The sequence below is a fragment of the Stegostoma tigrinum genome, chromosome 1 (assembly GCF_030684315.1).
Source record: "Stegostoma tigrinum isolate sSteTig4 chromosome 1, sSteTig4.hap1, whole genome shotgun sequence".
NCBI lineage: Eukaryota > Metazoa > Chordata > Chondrichthyes > Orectolobiformes > Stegostomatidae > Stegostoma > Stegostoma tigrinum.
Window position 1 is genome coordinate 127,189,842 of NC_081354.1, and position 22,979 is coordinate 127,212,820.

A 22,979-nucleotide genomic window follows, 5' to 3' on the forward strand; every position below is an offset into this window, starting at 1 on the left:
CAGAGTACACAACCAAGGAGATGATGGGAACTGCAGATGCTGGAGATTCCAAGGTAATAAAATGTGAGGCTGGACGAACACAGCAGGCCAAGCAGCATCTCAGGAGCACAAAAGCTGACGTTTCGGGCCTAGACCCTTCATCAGAGAGGGGGATGGGGGGAGGGAACTGGAATAAATAGGGAGAGAGGGGGAGGCGGATCGAAGATGGAGAGTAAAGCCATATGGTATCAATGTGGACTTCACCAGCTTCAAAATCTCCCCTTCCCCGACTGCATCCCTAAACCAGCCCAGTTCGTCCCCTCCCCCCACTGCACCACACAACCAGCCCAGCTCTTCCCCCCCACCCATTGCATCCCAAAACCAGTCCAACCTGTCTCTGCCTCCCTAACCGGTTCTTCCTCTCACCCATCCCTTCCTCCCACCCCAAGCCGCACCCCCCGCTACCTACTAACCTCATCCCACCTCCTTGACCTGTCCGTCTTCCCTGGACTGACCTATCCCCTCCCTACCTCCCCACCTACACTCTCTCCACCTATCTTCTTTACTCTCCATCTTCGGTCCGCCTCCCCCTCTCTCCCTATTTATTCCAGTTCCCTCCCCCCATCCCCCTCTCTGATGAAGGGTCTAGGCCCGAAACGTCAGCTTTTGTGCTCCTGAGATGCTGCTTGGCCTGCTGTGTTCGTCCAGCCTCACATTTTATTACACAACCAAGGAGGTTAGGTTGAACCCGTATGGGAACTAGTTTGGCCTCAGCTGGAATATTGCACCCAGCTGTGTCACACTTTAGGAAAATGTGAAAGGACTAGATAGAAAGCAGTAAAAGATTCACAAGAATGAAATTCTTCATTACTGGGACCAATTGTGAAAACAGACTGGAAAACGTTGGGATTATCTTCCTTGGAGAAAAGAAAGCCAAAGAAAAGATTTTATATCAAGGTTTTCAAACTCATGAGGAATCTGGACCAAGCAGACAGGAAGAACCTTCCCATTTTTGAAAGGATCAAGAAAAGGGACAGTGATTTAGAGCATTTGGTTAAAGAAGCCAAAGCATAGACAAAAAGAACAAATGAGAGAAAAAAAGCTTTTCGAACAACCTATAGTTAAGTTCTGGAATGCACTACTTGAGACTGTGGCTGAGACAGGTTTAATTGAGGCACTGAAAAGGGAATTAAGCTTAAATGGAAAAGAAAAATGTGCAGGGTTGCTGGGGGATGGTGGAACAAAGGTACTCAATGAACTGTCTACTCAAAGAGCCAGTGCAAATATGATGGGCCAAATGGCTTTCTTTTGCACTGTAAAGATTCTGTAACTGTCCTTCTGTGGTCCCAGAAATTGGACATGTTTGCATTTGAAATGACTCAGGCATGCGAGTACTCCAGTCTGAGCTAAACCCCGCCTTGAATGAAATTTCTCATCAGTCCTAGGCCCCAGGTTTTTCCACAGATGCCACAGCTCAACAACTTGAGTCATCCTTCAAATTCCTGCTGGGCCATTCCAGTCTGGATAAAAGGGTTTCTTGTATGTATTGCACTTTCCAGCGTTTAATAAGCAAGGTCAAAGACTTTATGTCCCCATTATGCATGGGACCCAGGCCGGAAACAGCACCTGGGCCCATGATTTCTGTCCCTAGCTCAGATCTTGAACCCTGAGCTTGTAATCCGACTATCTGGAAGTGATACAATCCCTAGTGAAAGGGTCTCTTACGTGTGAATACATCCTTTGCTCACCCGAGATTTGTAATGGAGGGAGATGCACACAGTTGTACTGAGCAATGGATTGTTAAATCAGATTCAATGTTTCAAAGACCATCTGTACTTTTGGTGCCTAGGGATCATCAGCATTTCACATTAATGTTGATAGGATGTGTGAAGTTGCAGTTCGTCTTTCGTTATCTGAGGTACGTGTTCCTCAATTTCCGGCTGCAATTCAATCCCATGCTCCAGCATCTGGTCACCCCGTGTGGAGGAGGCCAGGCAGATTGGAGGATTTCTTGTGGAACTAGCCTTGGGACTGACCACAGTTTGTGTCATCCTATCCAATTAGATGTAATTTAGGTGGTTACGTGGCTCACTACCTACCTCTCCTTTGCCATGGCTATGGTCACACCCAGCTGGTCCCAGAAAGGGAGTACACAAAGGCAACCGGTTTCTCTTGAGACTTTCTGTGACAGATAAGCTCTAGGAACGGTGAATGGAAACTGACAGTGCATCACCAACAGTAGAAATGTCCCTTAATTTGTCTAAATATTTCCCAAAAGCTTTGATACAATATGTTCATGGGGCCCCTAACACTCCCTCTTGATTAGCAATCTCTAGTTGGGTCAAATTGGATATTAGTTGGAATAGTTAGGAATCAAAATTTGAGTTTGGTTGTAATGTCTAAATCAGTGTAACATGTAACAGCTAATGTAGTTTTGAATTAACATCTCATCACGAAAAATGCAGCATTTTTACAGAACTGCAAACCATAGCTTGCATGCTGTCAAGTTTCTGGACTGGGGCTTAAATCAATGCTGCTGACTCAAAGGTAGCAAGGTTCAAAGATTGATACCCCAGAAATCAAGTTACTTTCCCCTCCTTATCTTGTTCAACATTCCAAAATTGAAGGAGTAAAAAAAATAGAAAAACATTTCTACACAGATGGGTGCCTAGTTTTTGATAGGTTTGAATTCTACAATAGAATCTATTCAGTTTTTGTTCTCATAAATATCCTGTTTTCCGAAGAGTTCCCATTAAATGTGTGTGCTGTATGACAGATAACAATTATGAACATATACATCATGTTTGCCGAGGAATTTTAGTTTTGTTCCAAACTCATTGTGGATCTTTTGCAGAAATAGTAAACCACTGTTCGTGATAACAATCACATATTTGAGTGTGATTTGGAATAATAGTTATTCTTCTGTAGTTTCCTGCATTCTTCTTTAGCTTGCCACCGAAAGAGTTTGGCATAAGTTATGTCAAGATGCACTATTTGATTAACATGTAGTTGTGAAAGAAGCAGACAACCATGTATTGTCTTCAAACTTCAGTGTGTATACCAACTGACTTCAGAAATCTCGGACAACTTACCTCTGTAAATTTTACCTTGTGTAAATATAGCCAAATCTATTAGCTTTCTGCTGACCTGATCAGTTCATCTCCTTACAGTTGTCATAGTCTTCTACCACTTTGATATGTTAGAATGAAAATATTCTCAATGGCTTGTGAAAAAATATTATTTAGATACATAATCTTTTTGATGGTTTATTGCTCAACTGACAGATAAACTTGCACCCTGATTATTTTACATTAATCAAGTAAAACCAATATCAGTAGAGGAGTGAAACTGAGAATTAAATGGCATTACTTTAATCATAAGCTATCACTTTCTATTAATACAAGTTTAAGTTCACTTACATTTTATGTGGCTTACAAAGGATGAGATAAAACTAAATGGACTAAATAAACTAAAACTAAAACCTTGATGCATGGGAGAGATAGAAAAACCAACAAATGTTGCCAGAATGAACAGTTAAAGCTACAAAAACCAAGTATGAAAATAAATGTACATGATGTATAAGGGCGGTCAAGGAAATAAAGTACAATCGTAAGTAAAATGACAACAGATGGCAATAGTATATTCAATGAAAGTAAAAATATACAAGCATACAAATTGGAAGCATGAGAAAGCCATTTGGTTCTTTTAAGACTGCTCCCTCACTTAATAACGTCATGGCTGATCTGATTGTGGTGTCATCACCATTTTGCTGTCTAACCCCAAACCCTTTGACTTCCTTGTTTGTCAGAAAAAACATTTTGAATAATTATTTCGCACTAATACTTACAGTGAAGAAAGAGAATAGCATTTTTGATTTCCCATGGAACCTAATACTGAATCAGTGCCAGGAACTCGCTAAGAAACTAACGTTGGCAAAACAATGCTAGAGAGGATAATAATTGCAATAAACTGTTACAAGTATTGAAGACTGGATAGTTTCTATTTAAGGATTATAAAGGAAGTAGGTGTCAACAACGCAGTAGCCGAAAATATAATCCTCTAGTGTTCTCTCAAGTGGAAAATTGGACATGTCAGTCCACTTTTAAAAAAAGGATGAAAGAGGAAACCTGAGAATTATAAATTAGTAAATGCAACATTGTTGATGGAAAACAGCTATAATTAAGGATTGAGTAACTGAACAACTTAAACTAGTTGGTTGATCAGACAGTCAGTGTAGGTTTGTGGAGGTAGGTCATGCAAGACAAACTGATTAAAATTCTTGGAGGGATAACTAAGTATTGGACAGAGGAATGTCTATCCATGTTATTTATATGAATTTTCAGAAGGCGTTTAATGACGTCCCTTATGAAGAAGGCTGGTAGCTAAAGTTAAAGCCCATGGAATTGAAGACAAATGATTGATTATTTATTACTAACAAAAGTAAAGCAGCAAGTTATTTAAATGGAATGTATGCAGAACTCTGAGGTACAGAGAGATCTGGATGTCTTGTGTACAGGTATAGCTAGGGACTAAGGCGGCAAATGAAATGCTTATTGCAATGGAAATTGAATGTCATAGGTTTGGCAGTTTTGCTACAGTTATGTAGTGTGTCAGTGAAGTCTTAGTCTTCTTAATTGAGAAAGATTGCAAATCAGTTAGAAGCAGTTAAGAGAAGGTTCATTCAACTGATACATGGGATGGAGGGATAGTTACCTTAGAAGAAAGTTTGGACTAACTGGGCCTGTAGTTACTGGAGTTATGATGAAAGAGAGGTGATCTTATTGAAAAATATAAAATCTACCCAACCCGGAATCACTCTTCGGAACTGAATCTCACTGGTCTCCCTTCTCCTCTTGAACTGCAGCTGTTAAACACACAAAATTAAAACAGGATTGGCTGCTGAGCTCATCAAGCTTGTTCCACCATTCAACATATTTGTTGTTTATCCTCTATCTCAACACTAAAAGAAATTCTCATCTCAGTCCTAAATGGCTTACACTGTATCATGAGACGATTGCCCCTTGTTCTAGAACCCCCAAACAGGGGAACAATCTTCCCTACATCCAGTCTGCTTAACTCTGCCAAAACTTTATGTGATTTGATGAAATCCTCACCCGCTCTTCTAAACTCCTTCATACAAAGGCACGGTTGACTCACTAGAACAAACTCCAGTGCTCCTGTGAGCAGCAGGCTCTTTCTGGTGTAGATCCTGGCTGCTAAAAGTTCAAACAAGACAGGATAAGTGACATCTATGTGTGAAGTTAGCCTCTCGGCAAAATTACTGTGAACAACCAGGTAAGAAAGTAGCTATGCATATTCACTGTATAGTGGGATTTTCACATACTTCTGCATTTTCACATAATCCCTAATTGTCCTAGGCTATTTCAGAAGACCACATTACTGCAGTTCTGCAGTCAGATACAAGTCAGAACAGGTTTCCTTCCCACAAAAGCATTGGTGAACCAGTTTGGTTTTCACAACAATTGATTGTAATTGTCATGGTCACTGCGACTGAGAACAGGTTTTGGTTCCACACTTTAAAAATATTAAGTTCCACCAACTTCCAGTGTACACCCCAAACTCCAAGAAAGAATCAGCCGGTCTGCAGTTTCAGCTCATGGTGCGATTCCCAGGACAAGGCCCCAGGTCGCAGCAACACCTTGAAGCATCATGGCTGCAGGTTAAACATGGGCAAGGAAGCCTCCTCCTGGTTACCAAGCACCGTCCTCCCTTGGCCAATAAATCAATACTCTGCCATGTTAGACAACACTTTGAGGAAGTACTGAGGATGCCAACGGTGCAAAATCTATCCTAGGTGAGGGATTTCAATGTTCACCACCAAGAGTGGTTCAGCAGCAGGAGGATAAACACAGTGGCTATGATGGCAGGTTGGAGGCGAGGAATACTGTGGTAAGTAACTTACCTCCTGACTTCCTAAAGCCTGTCATTCATCTACAAGGCATAAGTCAGCAATGTGATGGAATACTAACCAGTTACCTGGACGGGTGCAGCTCCAAAAACACCCAAGAAGCTTGAGACCATCCAGGGCAAACCCGCCCACTTGATTGGCACCACAACAGCAAACATCCAATTCCTCCACCACCGACACTCAGTAGCAGCAGTGTGTACCATCTCAAAGATGCACTGCAGAAATTCATCAAAGACAGTACCTTGCAAACACACAACCACTTCCATTTAGAAGGACAAGGGCAGCAGATACATAGAAATACCATTGCCTTCAAGTTCCCCTCCAACCTACTCACCATCCAGATTTGGAAATATTTTGCCATTCCTTCAATGTTGCTGGCTAAAATCCTTGAAATCCCACCCTCAGGGTTATTGAGGGTCAACTCACAGCATACGGACTGCATTGGTTCAAAAAGGCAGATCACCACCACTTTAAAGGCAACTAAGGACAGGCAATAAATGCTGGCCAGCTATCAATGCCCTCAGCCCACAAATGAATAAAATATTTGTTACTAGGCTGACAATTCAACGTCCAAATTTAATGTCCAAGGTATAGGAGTGTATATTTCACTTTAGAAGATAAATTAATAAACCTGTCATATAAAGCTAGGCTCAGTAATGGTGACCATGACAGATTACAGATTGTTGAATAAACTTGTCTGGTTCTCTAGCATCCTTTAGAGAAGGAGATGTGTTTCCTTATCCAGTCTGGCTTATTTGCAACTCCACATCCACATCCACGGTGGGGGGAACAGAGTGTGAGGCATGAGCGTGATGAGCAGATGTGAGAAAACAACTCACACAGACTTAAATAACTACATTACAATGCAGTGAGTTGCAAAGTGGCAGAAAGATTTAGAGGAATGTAGTTACCAACAGCCCTCATATTTGAAATCATAGCTACATACAGCAATAGAAATTACAATTGCAAAAAAACAGTTGGATTGTCATCACAGAATTACTGTTGCATGGTTTGCATGTTAGCACTGGTCTAGAATATACATCATCACTAGGCATTAAATAAATTAATGTCTGCGGCATGCTTCCACACAATGAAGCTTCAGGACATTAAAATTAAGTTACTTTGAAAGTTAGATGGAATTCCCTCTCTTCTTAGCAGCTCATTATTTTTATAAGCAATTGTGAAAACAAGAATTAAAATGACAGTGTCAATGAGCTTGAAAGAAAAATTCTTTCAATCTCACCATGAATATCTGAAGTATAGAACAGATGTGGCAGTTTGTAGATTTAAATTAAAAAGAACTGCTTTATTTCATTAATACATTTTCTTTCAAAGTCAAAGCTCTTGGTGTCTTTCCTTAGTTTGATCACAAAATGAATTGACATCAAAACTTTCAGACTGGCAGAGTGCAAATTTCAACAGCTTTCAAGATCAGTGGAAAATATATAGCATAGACAAATTTCCTACAGTGTGGAAGTCAGTTACTCAGCTTATCGAGTTTACACTGACTCTCCAAAGTGCATTCCACCCAGACCCAGCCCCAGCCCCCACCTCTCTCCTTGTAACCTTGCAATTCCCATAGGCAAATCCAACTAGCCTATACATCCCTGGATACTACAAGCAATTTAGCACAGCCAACTCGCCTAACCTCCACATCTTTAGAATGTGGGAGGAAACCCATGCAGACATGGCGAGTGCGTGCAAATTCCACACAAACAGAATGGATTCGATGGGGTTGCTGCTGCTGTGAGGCAGCAGTGATCATAACTGAGCTACCACACCACTTCCATGGCTGTACTTAATTTGTTACTATATTTTAATGGTTACTAATCCATTCATCAGTAAGTCTACTGAAAAACAACCAGAGCTAAAGTTGGAATAAGTTACACTTTTGCAGCTAATGGCAAGTTTGCTTTTCTTTATTCATTGCGGGAAAAGGTTGCTTTGTATGTACTGGATGACGTTGTCCAAATGCTTACCACATTGTTCTGCTATTGGTGTAGCTCTGCCTACTTGGCTTTGAAACTGCAAATGTGCACCTTAGAACTTTAAACTAAATGCCTGAGCTAAAGAAAATCATTTATGTTCCACGAACGGTGACCGTGACCCAAAAATGGCATTCACAAAGAAACATGACAATCTGCTCCCAAAAGCAACTTACTAAATTGTCTGGTCTTGAGAAACATTATCAAGTTACAGACAGACGTTAGGTAAACACAAATTTCATACTATTTTTGTGCACGTATACGCAGACAAAATTTAAATCAGGCAAATACAGGAAGAAAAGTGTTCCAAAAGTCATCTCTAATTATCACTGAGTTATTATTGGAACAAACATAGATTCTTAGTTCGCTATAATGCCTACATCAAAAATAGGCCTGCTCGCTTCCAATTTCATCAATCTAGACCATGTGGGATGTTCACTGGTTCCTCAGCAATCAAAGTTGGTTTCAGTCAACAAACATCAGATAAAGGAATGCCATTCCAAAATGGGTAGTAGCAACAAATGTAGAATGAAACGGTCAAGTTAATTATTTTCTTTGGAAAATAGCAAAAGTGGCCTGGGATGGGGCAAGAAGATAGACTCGTATTTTTACAACTATTGGTCATCCGAAAGCAGCTTCCAAGAAATGAAGTATTTCTTAAAATGTGGTCACTGTTGTTATGTCATAAATAGAGCAGCCACTATTCACATTATAAAACTCCAACTGGAGGATGAAAATGTTAAAATTTGATAATTCTGTTTTTATGATGTTGATTGAGAGATAGAGATCAGCCAGGTCACGGGGCCAAGTTTGTTACTCATCTTCAAATAATGTCATCAGGTCTTTTACATCCAGCCATCTCCAACACAGCATCTGATTAACAGATTTAATCTTTGTACTCAAGCCCTCGAGTGGGACTTGAACCCAGAACCTAGTAAAAGAGGCAAGAGTGCTGCCAACTTAACCACAATGCTGTGTGTTGGAAAATAATGGCAACAGACTAAAAGAGAAAGGGTCAAAAGGTAAGGAGGGGTAAATTTTTCACAAATGTGACTTGCAGTGGTTTGAGCGATAAAGATATTTTGATGATTATTTATCTTTAATTGCTATATTTGTATTGGTTAAAGCAGTATAACAAAGGAACAGAAATGCAATTTAGGCACCCTGAACTTGTGAGAAGTATTAACAATAAAATCAAAGTAATGCAAGTTGCTGTCAAATCCATGTATCACTCTTAAATTTTCTTTGTAAAAGATCAAAGAACAAGTTTGATGATTGCTTTTAGTAAGGTTTTAAATTTGGGTTTTGCCTCAGTATGGAATATTAAAGCTGCAGTTGCTCAGAGAACTGACATTAAAAAAAATTGATAACAATTCCTTTTGTGCCTTTTCACAAAGTATATGCATACAATAATGGCTGTTAATAAATAGTCTATGGGCAGCAAAATGGTAGCAATTTAAAATCCTTACCAACTTTTCATCAACCGTGATGAGTTGCCTATCCTTGGTTTGAGTCTGTGCCAGTTGCCATGTGGAAGTGCTCAATGGCCTGCTGAGCAAAACAAAAAAACAAAGTGTTTTAAAGAAAAACATGGCAAAGACAGATGAACGTTGCATAAAGAATTTAGCTATTAACATTGTCCTTATAAGAAAAATGATTCAAACTTAGAATTGGCAGTGCTGAAATCCTATTTCTCCCCAGTTAATTCTGTCTGTTTAATTTCTGTCAAGTCCCATCAGCAGTTCACAATGGACTGCACTTTACATCAGACTGCAGATTTTTTAGAGCCTGTCAACGGCAGTGACTGACTGAAGTGTGCAAATGAAGCTGGCTTGTCACAAATAGACAGTGCAAGGAGACAGTAAATTCTAAGAACATTTTTACAGCAAGCTTTTGTGAAAAACACAACATATTTCAATGATACTAAGTATGAAGAGTTTTAAAACATATAACTTAACCTAACACTTTTTTAAAAAAAATTTGACATTTTACAAGTGAATTATTTCCAAAGAATTCATCAATGATTTTACATATTTCAGTACATTCTCAATTACTTCACGTTTGGCACACTGATTTAAAATTGGGATCCTATCACTCATTTTCCACTTCCCATATGTATCGAAGCCTTTCAGGCGGGAGGCAAAACAGCAGTCTTACTTAAAACAGCAGTGTCCCCAGTCAGAACTGAGGAAGGATCACAGGACCCGAAACATTAATTCTATTTTTTCCTTCACAGATGCTGCCACACCTGCTGAGCTTTTCCAGCAACTTTGTTTTTGTTCCAAATTCACAGCATCTGCAGATCTTTCAATTTTTATTTGGTCTTATTTTGATGTTGTGACAATGAGTTTGAATTTGGCCGATTAATTTAAACAAAGCACCTAGATACAGAAAGTAACCGAATTTAAATCTGCTGGTGTTGACAACTTGAAACCAATCGTATTATAAGAATTTCATTCTGAGTATAAAAGATGAGGGCATTTGGAAAAGTGTGGAGAGCCAACTGCCACCTGCCAGAGTTAGCACCATTCAGCTCTCAGAGAAAGCCTATCTAATTAATCAAAGGTACCATGGTATTTTAGCTGAAAGTCCTCACTGAAGAAATCAGAGAAACATTCCTGACAGCAGAATTAGTGGAAGAGAAGTGCTTGTGGAGACCAGAGATGACACAATATTCCAGAAGACATGATGTGCAAACTGGGAGAGGTTAAATTATAATTTATTGCATCTTATTAATTGGTTTTATATTAGTGGGACTTGTCTTTATTTAAAACAGCATTCCAGTAGAATTTAGACCAGTTAGAGAATAGTTAGTAGTCTAAGGGGAAATTGTCAATTTGTTCGTAATTTTGTTAATTTCTTCCTTGTTGGGTTAAATAAATAATAATAAATAATAAACAACGCATTTAGATATCCAAATTATAGGAATTTGAATTGAAATTAATCTAAATATTTAGTCCAATTATTTTTAAGTTACATCAAAATACAGAAGTGAGTTGTACACGAAACTTAAAAGGATACCAAATTTTTTGTCACCTTTTTTATTTTCATTTTTTTATATTTGACAAGCAGTGCATCAACACAAATGTATCGTAAAAAGGCAATCATATAGATGAATGCCATCAAATATATGCAGTTACTCCTCAGAATGGACACAATATCAAATTCTGGTAGACATACACATCAGCTGGAGTCTCCAACTATTACATACAATGCCACTTGATACATTTCCCAATACTTACAGAGAGGGCAAAAATAATCAAGATGTGATCAAGGCTGGGAGACAGAGATCCTGTGAAAATTTGATTTAGAGGGATGGGGAGAAATCAGGAGTTTGAAGGAAAATGGATGCTGATATGGGAGGAAGGAAAGCTTGGGGATAGGGTGAAAGGAAGGAAAAGTTGCCCACAATTGTGTTCAGCAGAGAAAGTTGGAATTTCAGACATCACGGCAGAGGAAAATTCTGCAAAGAGACAAATGGGCAGAAAAGAAGCCGAAGGCTTCCTTCATGCAGCATGGAGAGTACTCCAGTTTTCTTTGGCCCACAAGTGTTGTTGTAAAAACTTCATGAATTAGCATACCGCACTTCCTTTTTGCTGCTGGATTTCCTGGACAAGCCTGGTAACCCTCAAGGCACATGCTAAATTCTAATCAGGCTCCAAGCTACGCTATGGGAGTCTGATATATCATTTAATAAATGACCCTTGGTCTTCATGGCAAGACACATATGCCTCAAAACCCCACCATGCTTGGTAGATCCAGGGGTTCAAAATCAAGGCCAAACATTCAATGTCATTATCTATGACCTGGGCTTGGGAAATCAGCCAATAGCAGATAAATTACTTTAAATGAAGATTGAGTGACAAGTGACAAACATTTAAAACGAACATAACTTCAGGGTGAACCACAAAGGAAGTGGAACATTGAACTATATAACCCAGAGCAATAGGTAAAACCAAATCTAACAAGGATTTGTATTCAGAAGTATTAAATATGATCTCCCCTCCTGAATAAACTTATGAGCCAAGGAACCAAGAGACACAATGAAGCACTATACTAGATACCACCTTGGCAAAAAGTACATGGAAGGATACTATGAATCTGATTTTTCCTATCCAAGATATTATTTATATATTGGATCAAGGAGAAAAATAAAAAAAAAGAAACCCAAGGAGATACTGAACAGATAACTGTATTGAGGTGCAGGAATTGTTGTGGGCAATTTATAGAACATAGAACATAGAACATTACAGCACAGTACAGGCCCTTTGGCCCTCGATGTTATGCCGACCTGTCATACCGATCTCAAGCCCATCTAATCTACACTATTCCATGTACGTCCATAAACTTGTCCAATGATGACTTAAATGTACCTAAAGCTGGCGAATCTACTACCGTTGCAGGCAAAGCGTTCCATTCCCTTACTACTCTCTGAGTAAAGAAACTACCTCTGACATCTGTCCTATATCTTTCACCCCTCAATTTAAAGCTATGCCCCCTCGTGCTCGCCGTCACCATCCTAGGAAAAAGGCTCTCCCTATCCACCCTATCTAACCCTCTGATTACTTTATATGTTTCAATTAAGTCACCTCTCAACCTTCTTCTCTCTAATGAAAACAGCCTCAAGTCCCTCAGCCTTTCCTCATAAGACCTTCCCTCCATATCAGGCAACATCCTAGTAAATCTCCTCTGCACCCCCTCCAAAGCTTCCACATCCTTCTTATAATGCGGTGACCAGAACTGTACACAATACTCCAAGTGCGGCTGCACCAGAGTTTTGTACAGCTGCAGCATAACCTCTTAGTTCCGGAACTCGATCCCTCTATTAATAAAAGCTAAAACACTGTATGCTTTCTTAACAACCCTGTCAACCTGGGTGGTGACTTTCAAGGATCTGTGTTCATGGACACCGAGATCTCTCTGCTCATCTACACTACTAAGAATTTTACCATTAGCCCAGTACTTTGTCTTCCAGTTACTCCTACCAAAGTGCATCACCTCACAGTTGTCTGCATTAAACTCCATTTGCCACCTCTCAGCCCAGCTCTGCAGCTTATCTATGTCTCTCTGCAACCTACAGCATGCTTCGTCACTATCCACAACTCCACCAACCTTAGTATCGTCTGCAAATTTACTAACCCATCCTTCTACGCCCTCATCCAGGTCATTTATAAAAATGACAAACAGCAGTGGACCCAACACAGACACTTGCTGTACACCACTAGTAACTGGTCTCCAGGATGAACATTTCCCATCAACTACCACCCTCTATCTTCTTTCAGCAAGCCAATTTCCGATCCAAACTGCTATATCTCCCACAATCCCATTCCTCCACATTTTGTACAATAGCCTACTGTGGGGAACCTTATCGAATGCCTTGCTGAAATCCATACACACCACATCAACTGGTTTACTCTCATCTACCTGTGTAAGAAACTTCAGATATCTGTACTATTAAGAGCAAAATACAAAGAACAGTACAGCATAGGACCGGACCGTTTGGACCACCAAAATTGTGCTGACACATGGTGCTATTTCTAAACTGAAAACTATGCAGTCTGTACCCCTTTATTCTCTGCCTATTCATGTATCTGTTAAGATGGCTCTTAAATGTTGCTATCATATCCAGCACCTCCTCTAGCAGTGCATTCCAGGCACTAACCACTCCCTGTATAAAAAAACTTGACTCTCACATCTCCTTTATACTTTCCCCTTTTACCTTTAACCTATGTTCCCTGGTAATTGACAGTTCTACCCTGAGAACAAGACTCTGACTATCCATTCACTTCATACCTTTCATTATTTTGTAAACCTCAGTCACATCATCCCTCACCTCTGACCTAAAGTGAAAACAACGCAAATTTGTCCAATCTCTCCACATAGCTAATACTTATGAAATTTATAATTCTAATGCCAGGGGAAAGAAAATGTTGCAGTCAAGACGCAGACTTGTTTTTTAAAATTCAGAATGACTCTGTTCATTCAAGTAAGCTATTTTAAACTGAGGTGAGAAGAAATTTCTTCACTCAAGACACTGGTAACCATATGGAATTCTCTGCCATTGAAGGCCTTTGAGGCAAAGTCACCCAATATATCTAAGGGTGAAATTGATAGATTTCCATAAGTTAAAGATATCAACGGGTATCAGGGAGAAAGTAGAACTTTAGCATTGACATAGAGGGCCAGCTATAATCACATTGAATGGTGGAGTGGGCTTAATGGTCAAATGGTTAACCTTTTCTCCTATTTTCTTTGTTTCTATCAATCATAACCTTGGATTATGTATAGCTAAGCTACAAGGACAAACCTAGGTTTAAGGAACAGAGATTACAGGGTAAACTACTAAGGCTGCTGGATCTGAAATAACAAAGAAAATGGAAAATTATTCTAGAAGAAATTTGAAACAAGATCAGAGAAAATGGAATTATTCAGCACATCTGGTAGTATTTATGGGACGAGAACTAACATTTCAAGTTGGTGGCATTTCATTAGGATTAGCAAAAATTAGAAATGGAGCAGACTTTAAGCAGGTGAAAGGTTGGAAGAATGGGAGACAGAACAAAAGGGTTGGTCTGAAATAGGGTGGACAATGAGAGAGAAAATAAAATGACAAAAAGGTTGGCAATGAAAGGCCAAAGGGAATGGCAAAGGTTGAGCAACAAAGGATATTTTTAAGGATAGTCTGATTGAACTTTTCAGAAAAGTCCGCTTGTTCCTTTTGAAAAGCAATACAGGTATTTGTTAAGTAATTTGTAAAGACTGACTGAGGTGGTCCGATTATAAGTTTCAAGGTTATGACAGAATTAGCTGGGTTAATAGAGGGAAATGTTTGGCATGCAAAAATGTACATTTACTGAGAAAATACAATTAAAATTCAAAATGAATTAAAATGTAGGAAGTTTTCACAGGCTTTTAAATTGAAAAATTAAAAATAGTTTAGTTAACTAGAAACTTTTTTAGATAGAGGGAATATATGAGAAGGCAGGCATAGGAACATTTACCAAACCAGTGCAGATTTATTGCTCCTAATAGACTTTGTACTCTTATGTTCAATCTGGTATTACGGATCGGTAAGAATAATTAAAATAGCTTATGAAATGTTTTGGGCCTGGCACTTTAGAGAATATATAACGATCTTAAGAGGATGCAGCAATGCAGGTTCATTAGAATGGTACAAGCCTAATGAGATTCGATTGTAAAGCCAAATATGGACAAGGTCTGTATCACACTTGAAGTTTACAAGAGCAAGAGATTATCTAAATAGATTTTCAAAGGTGATCAAAAAATGTTGCTAGCAAAAATAGAAATAAACAATTCCCACTGGCAGGATGTGCCGTATTGGGAGCATAACATTAAAACTCAAACTAGGCTTTTAAAGAAGCATTTCACACAAGGAATGACAGCAATTTGGAGCTCCCTTCTTCCTAAAATAATATTTACATAAGAGCAAATAAAAAAAATCAACACTGCAGTCGAGAAGATTTTGAGCAACCGTATTAAGGGATGTGGAACCAAGGTGATACAAACTGAATCAAGATATAGATCAGCCATAATGTGACTGAATGGTGGACCAGGCTTGGGGATGGTAATGGTGGTCTGAATGGTCAACTCCTGTTCCTTGGCATTTTATGTATCAAAACTGATTTCAAGAGCTATGTTTTCCTTTCGGTTTTTGCTCAAGAAAATATTTTAAACATACAAAATGTATTCAAGTCTTCAAATGATTTTAAATTAGTATTTTTTAAACTGGGTATGCCGATGAAAACCTTCTTCAGGTAAAAATATTGCTTTTCTCTCACAAGGACTATAACTCTATGCTGCACTTAAGAAAAAAGGGATACAGTTTTTTCAGATGATCTGTGCTGTGAACTTAATATTTCTTTTTTTGAAGATAAATCAAACTTCAAATTTGATAAAAATGTCAAGTTATATCAAACTGCAGCTTTGTAGGTGTCATCTAATGTTACACTCTTGAGATTGCTAAAAATGCAGTCACTGCTCTAACAGAATGACCTCTGATATTCCCAGAATGTTGTCTCTATGCCAAATTAATAAAACAATGCAAAATGCACTCCACTAACCAGTCTGCAATTCACTGTTTGAAATAGGTTTACCAAAGTTCAAGGATGAGACAAACAGCTGTCTAGACTTGCGAAAAGGCTTTGTTCTGTCTACAGTGCAACAAAGAGTGCATTTAGCACCCATATACTGAAAGCGCCATTCAATCTGTGACATATGAAGAGGTGAACAAAGAAACTGCATTTTTTTTTGCAAAGTATCAGACAACCTTGGGGAGAAACGTTGTACTAAGCGTTAGAATGGCCCTGTTTCACATCAGACAAGATGTGGTTGGTGCTCAACTGGGAACTGGAGTTCATTCTGCCGAAAATGAAACCTAAAAACATAGTCATAGTCCACAAGAAATTTTAAATCATTGAAGCAAAGCAGTTTAGTTTGTGTAAAGCCATTCAAATAGTATTCAAAGGAGATTAAATTTCTATAATTCTTTCCCTGAAAAGTTTTCATGGGAAAACAAAAAGAGTGTTATAACTTCAATACGACCCAACAATTTTGTGACTTCTCATCTCAAATTGATAAGGCACAGTACAACGTGAGAAAATAAGTGAGAACCATAGAACATTTGCTCCACTTGATGCCACAGTTTTTTTTCTGTAAATTTCCAACAAGAATTTTCTGAAGCTTACAGAAGCCCTGTAGACTGTAAACCTTTTCTCCGTTGTCTCTCTCGCATAACAGGAAGATTCCTAAAGGAGGTTTCTCAAAGACACACAGATTGGCTTCCCAAGGTGTAAAAAATCTCGAGCAAAACACATCAAATCAGCGGCGTAGTGCTAAAACATGAAATGTTGGAGAAACACAAATACTGGCATTATTTTGGTGCCAGAGTTTGAAATTTTTATAATGCTTAGGAATGACAGAAAACAGAACGGGGGACGTAGGAAGGGGCATTTGAGTTGAAAAATGCAAGGTATTCAGAGTTATTGCTTGCAATATTAACTTGTAGATTAAAGTTTTAGGAGCTTCCAGTTTTTAACACAGGCACACTCATTCATCACTTCTTGAATTTAAGGTTTGGTATTTGTGTATAAAATTTCTATTTACATGAGAAAATAGTGAATTCAGCTACAACTTTACTGAATCTCACCGACTGTCAGGCTTACGGTATGGTTCTAAAACAAATGGCTAATCTGAGGTGCCACATTAGCAACTGATGGCCAAGACACAGCACAGTTATGTGTGATCCTTAATGCAGCACTAGTTTGAGTTTAGGACCAACAGGCCTTGCAAATCAATTGGCAGAATCTTCCCAGTTCCTGAACAACAAGGCCATGGCAAGAAATTTGGGAAAAATTGGGAGACATGTCCAACTAAGAGCTACAGGAGACATAGAGAGCAAAAAAAATCCCAATTTCCAACCTAGTGTTGAATGACAAGAGATTCTCATTATTGAGTGGCAAGAGGCCCACTGGCGTGCATTAACTTCCTCATTATGTTATCCGGCCACATTGATATGTAGATTTCTATTCTGTCCTGTCGTACCCTTATAGTTAGGTGCTGCAAATAAAATTCAAGATATTGGACACAGGAGAGCGAAACTATTTTGGATGTTACATGGGCTAACAGTTATATAACACCACAAACAGCATCGCAGTGGAAGCAAGAAGGTCCTAAACCTAACGGTGACACAACTAATTAGCAGCAGTAAAAGTGAAAGTACTGTGGTAATTATGAAAAGCGTTTTTCTCTAACAGTCATCTGTCAATCTTTGCGTTCAGAGCTGAAATTAACAAAGACAATGTAGACTGAAGAGCAGTAACCTTGTTCTCGGCCTCTACTGTTGTAAACACTTTAACAGAAAGCCTGAAGATCAGGCTTCTCCAGTTTTTCTGGTAAGCCTAGCCTAGAATTCACCAGCTTGCCAGTATATTTCCCTTGACTCCTACAATCAGTTGAATGGTCTCGCAGATCGGACTAATAGTACCTTAATATCCATTATCTTTAAATGTAAAGTAACTTGTCAAGATTTTTGGATGGTTATATTAAACATGCATTACACCTCTAAGTTACAGTTTCCCTTCACAGGCAGCCCTGATGTTGAGGAGACAGATCCTCATAGCTTTTCCTTCCCACATACTCACCAGCCAACCAATGCGCAGGTCACATTGTTGGAAAGAAGGAAGAAAGTAGTAAAAAAGCACAATCACCAAGTATAGAAACAGTTAATAAGAGTTTCAGAATTTCTCACGAAATCATAGGTTTTGGATTCTAAAATCTTGAGCCTAGATCATAAAACACTGTAATGAGCAATGGTCAACAACTGCAAAGAAATCAACATATCAAATCAGCACATAATCAATCACCACACAGGATGACAACAAATAAGAGCTCATGCCAAGCAACTACCATGTCTGCAACAAATGATAAAATCAAATGAACAAATACTTTTCATCAACCTTCATGGCACAGCTACTAAGGATTTTTGGAATGCTATAAGTAATAAAGGGCTGCAGGGAATAAACATAGTAACTAACAGAAAAGAAAAAAAGCAAGCGAAACTAATGGGTCTAAAGGCTGATCAGCAACGTTACCTCTTACAGTGGCTGACAACTGCACACTCGATCCTCCCCCAAACCAACCACCACAACATAACACTACATCATTTTTAATTACATCATGCATACCTAATTCCAAATTTTGTGGGAGATAGTCATTGCCTGACACTTGATCAGGGAACAGACAATTACATATTGTGTGATCCACAGACAAAATGACAACCCGCTAAAATGTGTTGAAAATAAAATAATCATGGAAGGAGGTGGGTGTTAGGCCCATCATCAATTAAAAAGATTAAACCATACTTTAAAGGAATGCAAAGCCCCAGTTTCTTGAGTCTTCCATCACAACACAATACACGAGTTCAGATGACTAGCTTAACAAATTTTATCTGCACAGCCTCTGGAATTTGTCTTTTGTTTTGGTGACAGGATGTCAACTAAAGTTGAAGTCTAGCCAGAGCACTGCAAAGTTTACTCACCATCACCTCAGATTTGTATTCTACAATCTTATCAACATATTTCAACATTCTGTTGACTTTATCAATTACTGTTGTACAACGGTTGCACATGCTGAGTCCCACTTCAACTGCAGCTATTTGACAGTCATTCCACTGAATGTGAGAGCCGAATCATCTTTTCCAAATTTACCAAAGTACATTTCACAAAAACCTTTTGTGTTAATCGTTTAGAGGATGTGGATACTGTTGGTGAGGTAGACACATGCTGTTCATCTCTACTAATCCTTGAGAAAGTCAAGCTTTCCACAGTTCATTTGGTTATGATTTCAGTCAAGTGATCAAGATAGCAGAGGCAGGACATTCCCTTTCTGATTCCAAGTTGACTACAATTTACTTAAGAATTATTGCCTAGACAGTCCTTGAGTTTGTTACTAACAAAACAATTTGGTTACTTTGCCTGGGATGGAAGAACTAACAGATCTGCAACAGAATGAGAAAGTGCTGGAAAACTACAATTTGTCTGGCCGCATCTGTGGAGATGGAAACAGAGTTAACATTTCAGTCGTATAAGAACTGAAGGGGGACTGAAAGTATGTAGTATTTTACAATATTACATGTATTAAATGGGTCTGTATATGGCCACATCCATTTGATTACCATTTGTACCTGGTCACATCAGCCATTTCTAATACATTAGTACCTACAAATGGCTACTGACTCCCTCATACCATAAATGACATGGGATAAATACCAGCTATTTCTGATGATGTACATGTTTGAGTCCATCTAAAACTTCTAACAAATCCATTGATTCTTCTCAGGAAGTTTTTGTTTGAAAAGCGTCTATTAATTATGTCTTCCTGTATGGGCACTTAGAGGAAGCAGCCATTTATAATAGTTATTTCATACACATTAGTTTTTAGTAAATTGATGATTTTCACTTCTGTTTTGGCTGCCCTTTCACTGTTGTGGTATCAAAGTTTTTTTAAAACTATAGTAATGTTTAGCCAGTGTTATACTTTCCCCTTATGTCTCTTATTGTCCCATACAATGCTTTTAATGTGTTTTGGCAATTTTTTTGGATTAATACTTGTGAACTGCTGGGATTGTGCATAATATGTGTTATTCATCACGTCAAATGACCTCTCACCACCAGTAACAGACCTACAATGAGCAGTACTTCACTCCTGTAGTGGCTGTACAGCTCAATTACTCTTGTTAGACAACACAAATTCATACGAAGCCTGTAAGTGCACAGCTGGATATTCTGGATAATCACATTCAGAATCAGGGAATGGTCGGTTTTGTGGGTGGAACGTTTGATAGATACCAAAGACAGAGACTTGGGCACTGTGGGATTGTGTGTGTAGCTTACACCTAAAACTCAATGATCTTTTAAGCCACATAATTTGAATTCTTTTCTGCTGTTTCTAACATCAATGCAGACGTTCAGATAAAAAAGGAAAATGGGGATGGAAGGAAGAGAAAAATCTGAGCTTCTGAATGCAGAACCAGGCCTCGCATTAACAGGACTCAAAAATCATTTTTTGACTGTAAATAAATTCATCCTCCCTCACTCTAAACCATCTTTGTCTCCAAATGCTATTAATTCCATAACTGGAAATACTAACTTTTTTTCATAATTACAGAATAGTGTTGTACCCAGTTATGCTATTGATAAATTTGGCATGTTAATAAGTAACAAATTCAGCTTGTTATTCTAAATTGTCAGCAGATAGAGACTGAAAAAAGTGATAGAAAAGTAAATTTTGTATTAAAGTACTAAGAAGGACTGCTAACTTGAATTTGCTGCACATGTTGATGCTGTAGTACACTAAAACCTCAATTTCAAGATGCATACATACACACATACATTTAATACACATAAATCTATGAAAATTGATGTCTTTGATACAAGGGATAATTGTACTTCCATTAACCAAGGTGTTTGGTAGAATGTTAAGAAACTTGAATGTATCTGTCTGCTTGCCCGTCTAATCAATTAAAAAATGCACGATCTGGTTTGCACTTGACAGTAATATCTTTATGTAGCATCAAGATCTACTTTAATACACTTGCACAACTTAGCCAAGTATACTGGAATCTGTTAAGTATCCAGTGACTACAATCACAGTAGAAGTGTATGAATCAACGTTAATACTATGTTTTGATACACAACAGCTACTGCACTTCTAAATAATATATTTTGTGACAAACATTTTGAACTAATTCTGGGAGGCAATAACATACTATATAAATTTACTTTTTCCACATCTATCAATTTTACAGCTACGTTCATAATTTTGAATATACAACCAGTTGCTAATGGAACTTGGCCGGAAGAAGGAAAAAAAATTCTGTTGCTTTGCCACCTTACAATCCAATTTTCCAACACACCACCAGATTTTCTAGTCATTTGGCAATGAACCCAGTATTGAAATCATTAAGATCAACAACAATCAACATGAAAGACTCATGATTTCCTCCATTCTCACCATGTCAAAGTGATGCATAAGCATAGAGTTCTGACTTTCAGTCAGCTTTCCAAAAGATACAGACAATGATTAAAAATGCAAAATAAGGTTGACTGCAAGTCAGTATTTGCACTTAACCAATTACTTCTACTTCTGGAATAAAACGGCTACTACCATATTTCAGCTTCAGTGAAACTTGGGAGTCAATCCCATTAAGAGTTTCTTTTGTAATTTACTTCAGTTTATCGAGCAATACTTTTGGATGTCATCACTGTAATCCATCATACATAGAATATTGTTTATAAACTATCTCATTTTGTTAGAAAAGTCCAATTACTGTAGTGGTTCTAGAATATGTTTGGTATTGTAACTGGAAAGCTTATAGTACCACAAGTGTAATTCAAGCCAGCAACTCAGTTTTACCAGTCAATTATAGTTACAACAACACTCATCAGTTATAATTGTTATAAGCAGTATCAACAAACTGAAACAATCCTATAAGTAAAAGTTCAATATTGCAGTTAAAAATAGGGACTATATTGAAAATTATAATGAGTGGAGTCAAACCATCCCTAGTTCTCGAATACCAAAACAGTGGAAACAGTTTAACTCTACCAACTGAGATAAGAGGGAACTGCAGATGTTGGAGTCAGAGATAACCAATCCAAGAGTGGAGCTGCAGGAACACAGCAGGCCAGGTAGGTAGCATGAGAGGAATAGAAAAGCTGACATTTCAGGTTGGGACCCGTTTTCCCTGTTAATATCTTCAGTACTTCAATCAGGTCATCCCTTCTAAATTCTAGAGAATACAGACCTAATTTATATCCTCATAACCTAATATTTAAGAGAAAACACTTTCACATAATGAGTGGTTATGTGTGGAATTCACTTTCTGGAAATGCAGTGGAGGCAGGTTCAATTAAAGGTACCTCAAGGGCATTAGATAACTATTGGAATGGTAACGTGCAAGGCTATGGGGGAAATGGCAAGATAATAGGAATCAGTCATCATGCTCATTGGACAGCTGATGCTGTAACAAGGGGCTGAATGGCCTCCTTCTGCTCCGAAACACATCTGTGAATTCAAAATTCTCCTGTCTAGTGGGGAAGTAATTGGCTGAATTGAATTTCTCCATTTTTTTTTAAAGGAGAAGGCATTCTGGGACAACTTCCCCTTCAATAAGATCAAAAATGCAGTAAATACTGGAATGCTGGTTAGTTCTGGAGAATTCCTGGTGTCTGACCTCTTGTAGCCCACACTATTGATATAGCTGCTTCATGTCAGTTTTTGATCAACAGTAACAAATGCTACTGAATGTCAAGGAGAGATGGTTAGATTCTCTCTTTTTGGAGGTGCTTATTGTCTTGCACCTACATAGTGCAACGTGGAGGTGTTGGTGTTGGACTGAGGTGGACAACATCAAAAATCACACAACACCAGGTTATAGTCTAACAGGTTTATTTGAAAACAGAAGTGGTCAGAGCCTCACTCCTCTAGGTGTTAGTCAACTTCCTGAAGGAGGAGCAAGGCTCCAAAAGCATGTGTTTTCAAATAAACCTGTTGAAATATAACCTAAT

At 38.4% G+C, this 22,979-nt stretch overlaps 1 protein-coding gene across 2 annotated transcripts in view; it reads right to left on the reverse strand.

Annotated features, from left to right (window-relative positions):
* The window catches only part of ndufs4 (NADH:ubiquinone oxidoreductase subunit S4), a 138,816-nt gene that overhangs the window by 98,266 nt on the left and 17,571 nt on the right, over nt 1-22,979 (reverse strand). Inside the window, exon 2 of one of the 2 annotated variants that reach the window (XM_048540442.2) lies at nt 9,363-9,441. In XM_048540442.2, coding sequence (XP_048396399.2) covers nt 9,363-9,441 — 79 coding nt within the window. Of the gene's footprint in view, nt 1-9,362; nt 9,445-22,979 lie in introns of both variants that reach the window. The other variant, XM_048540431.2, reaches the window with a different exon arrangement.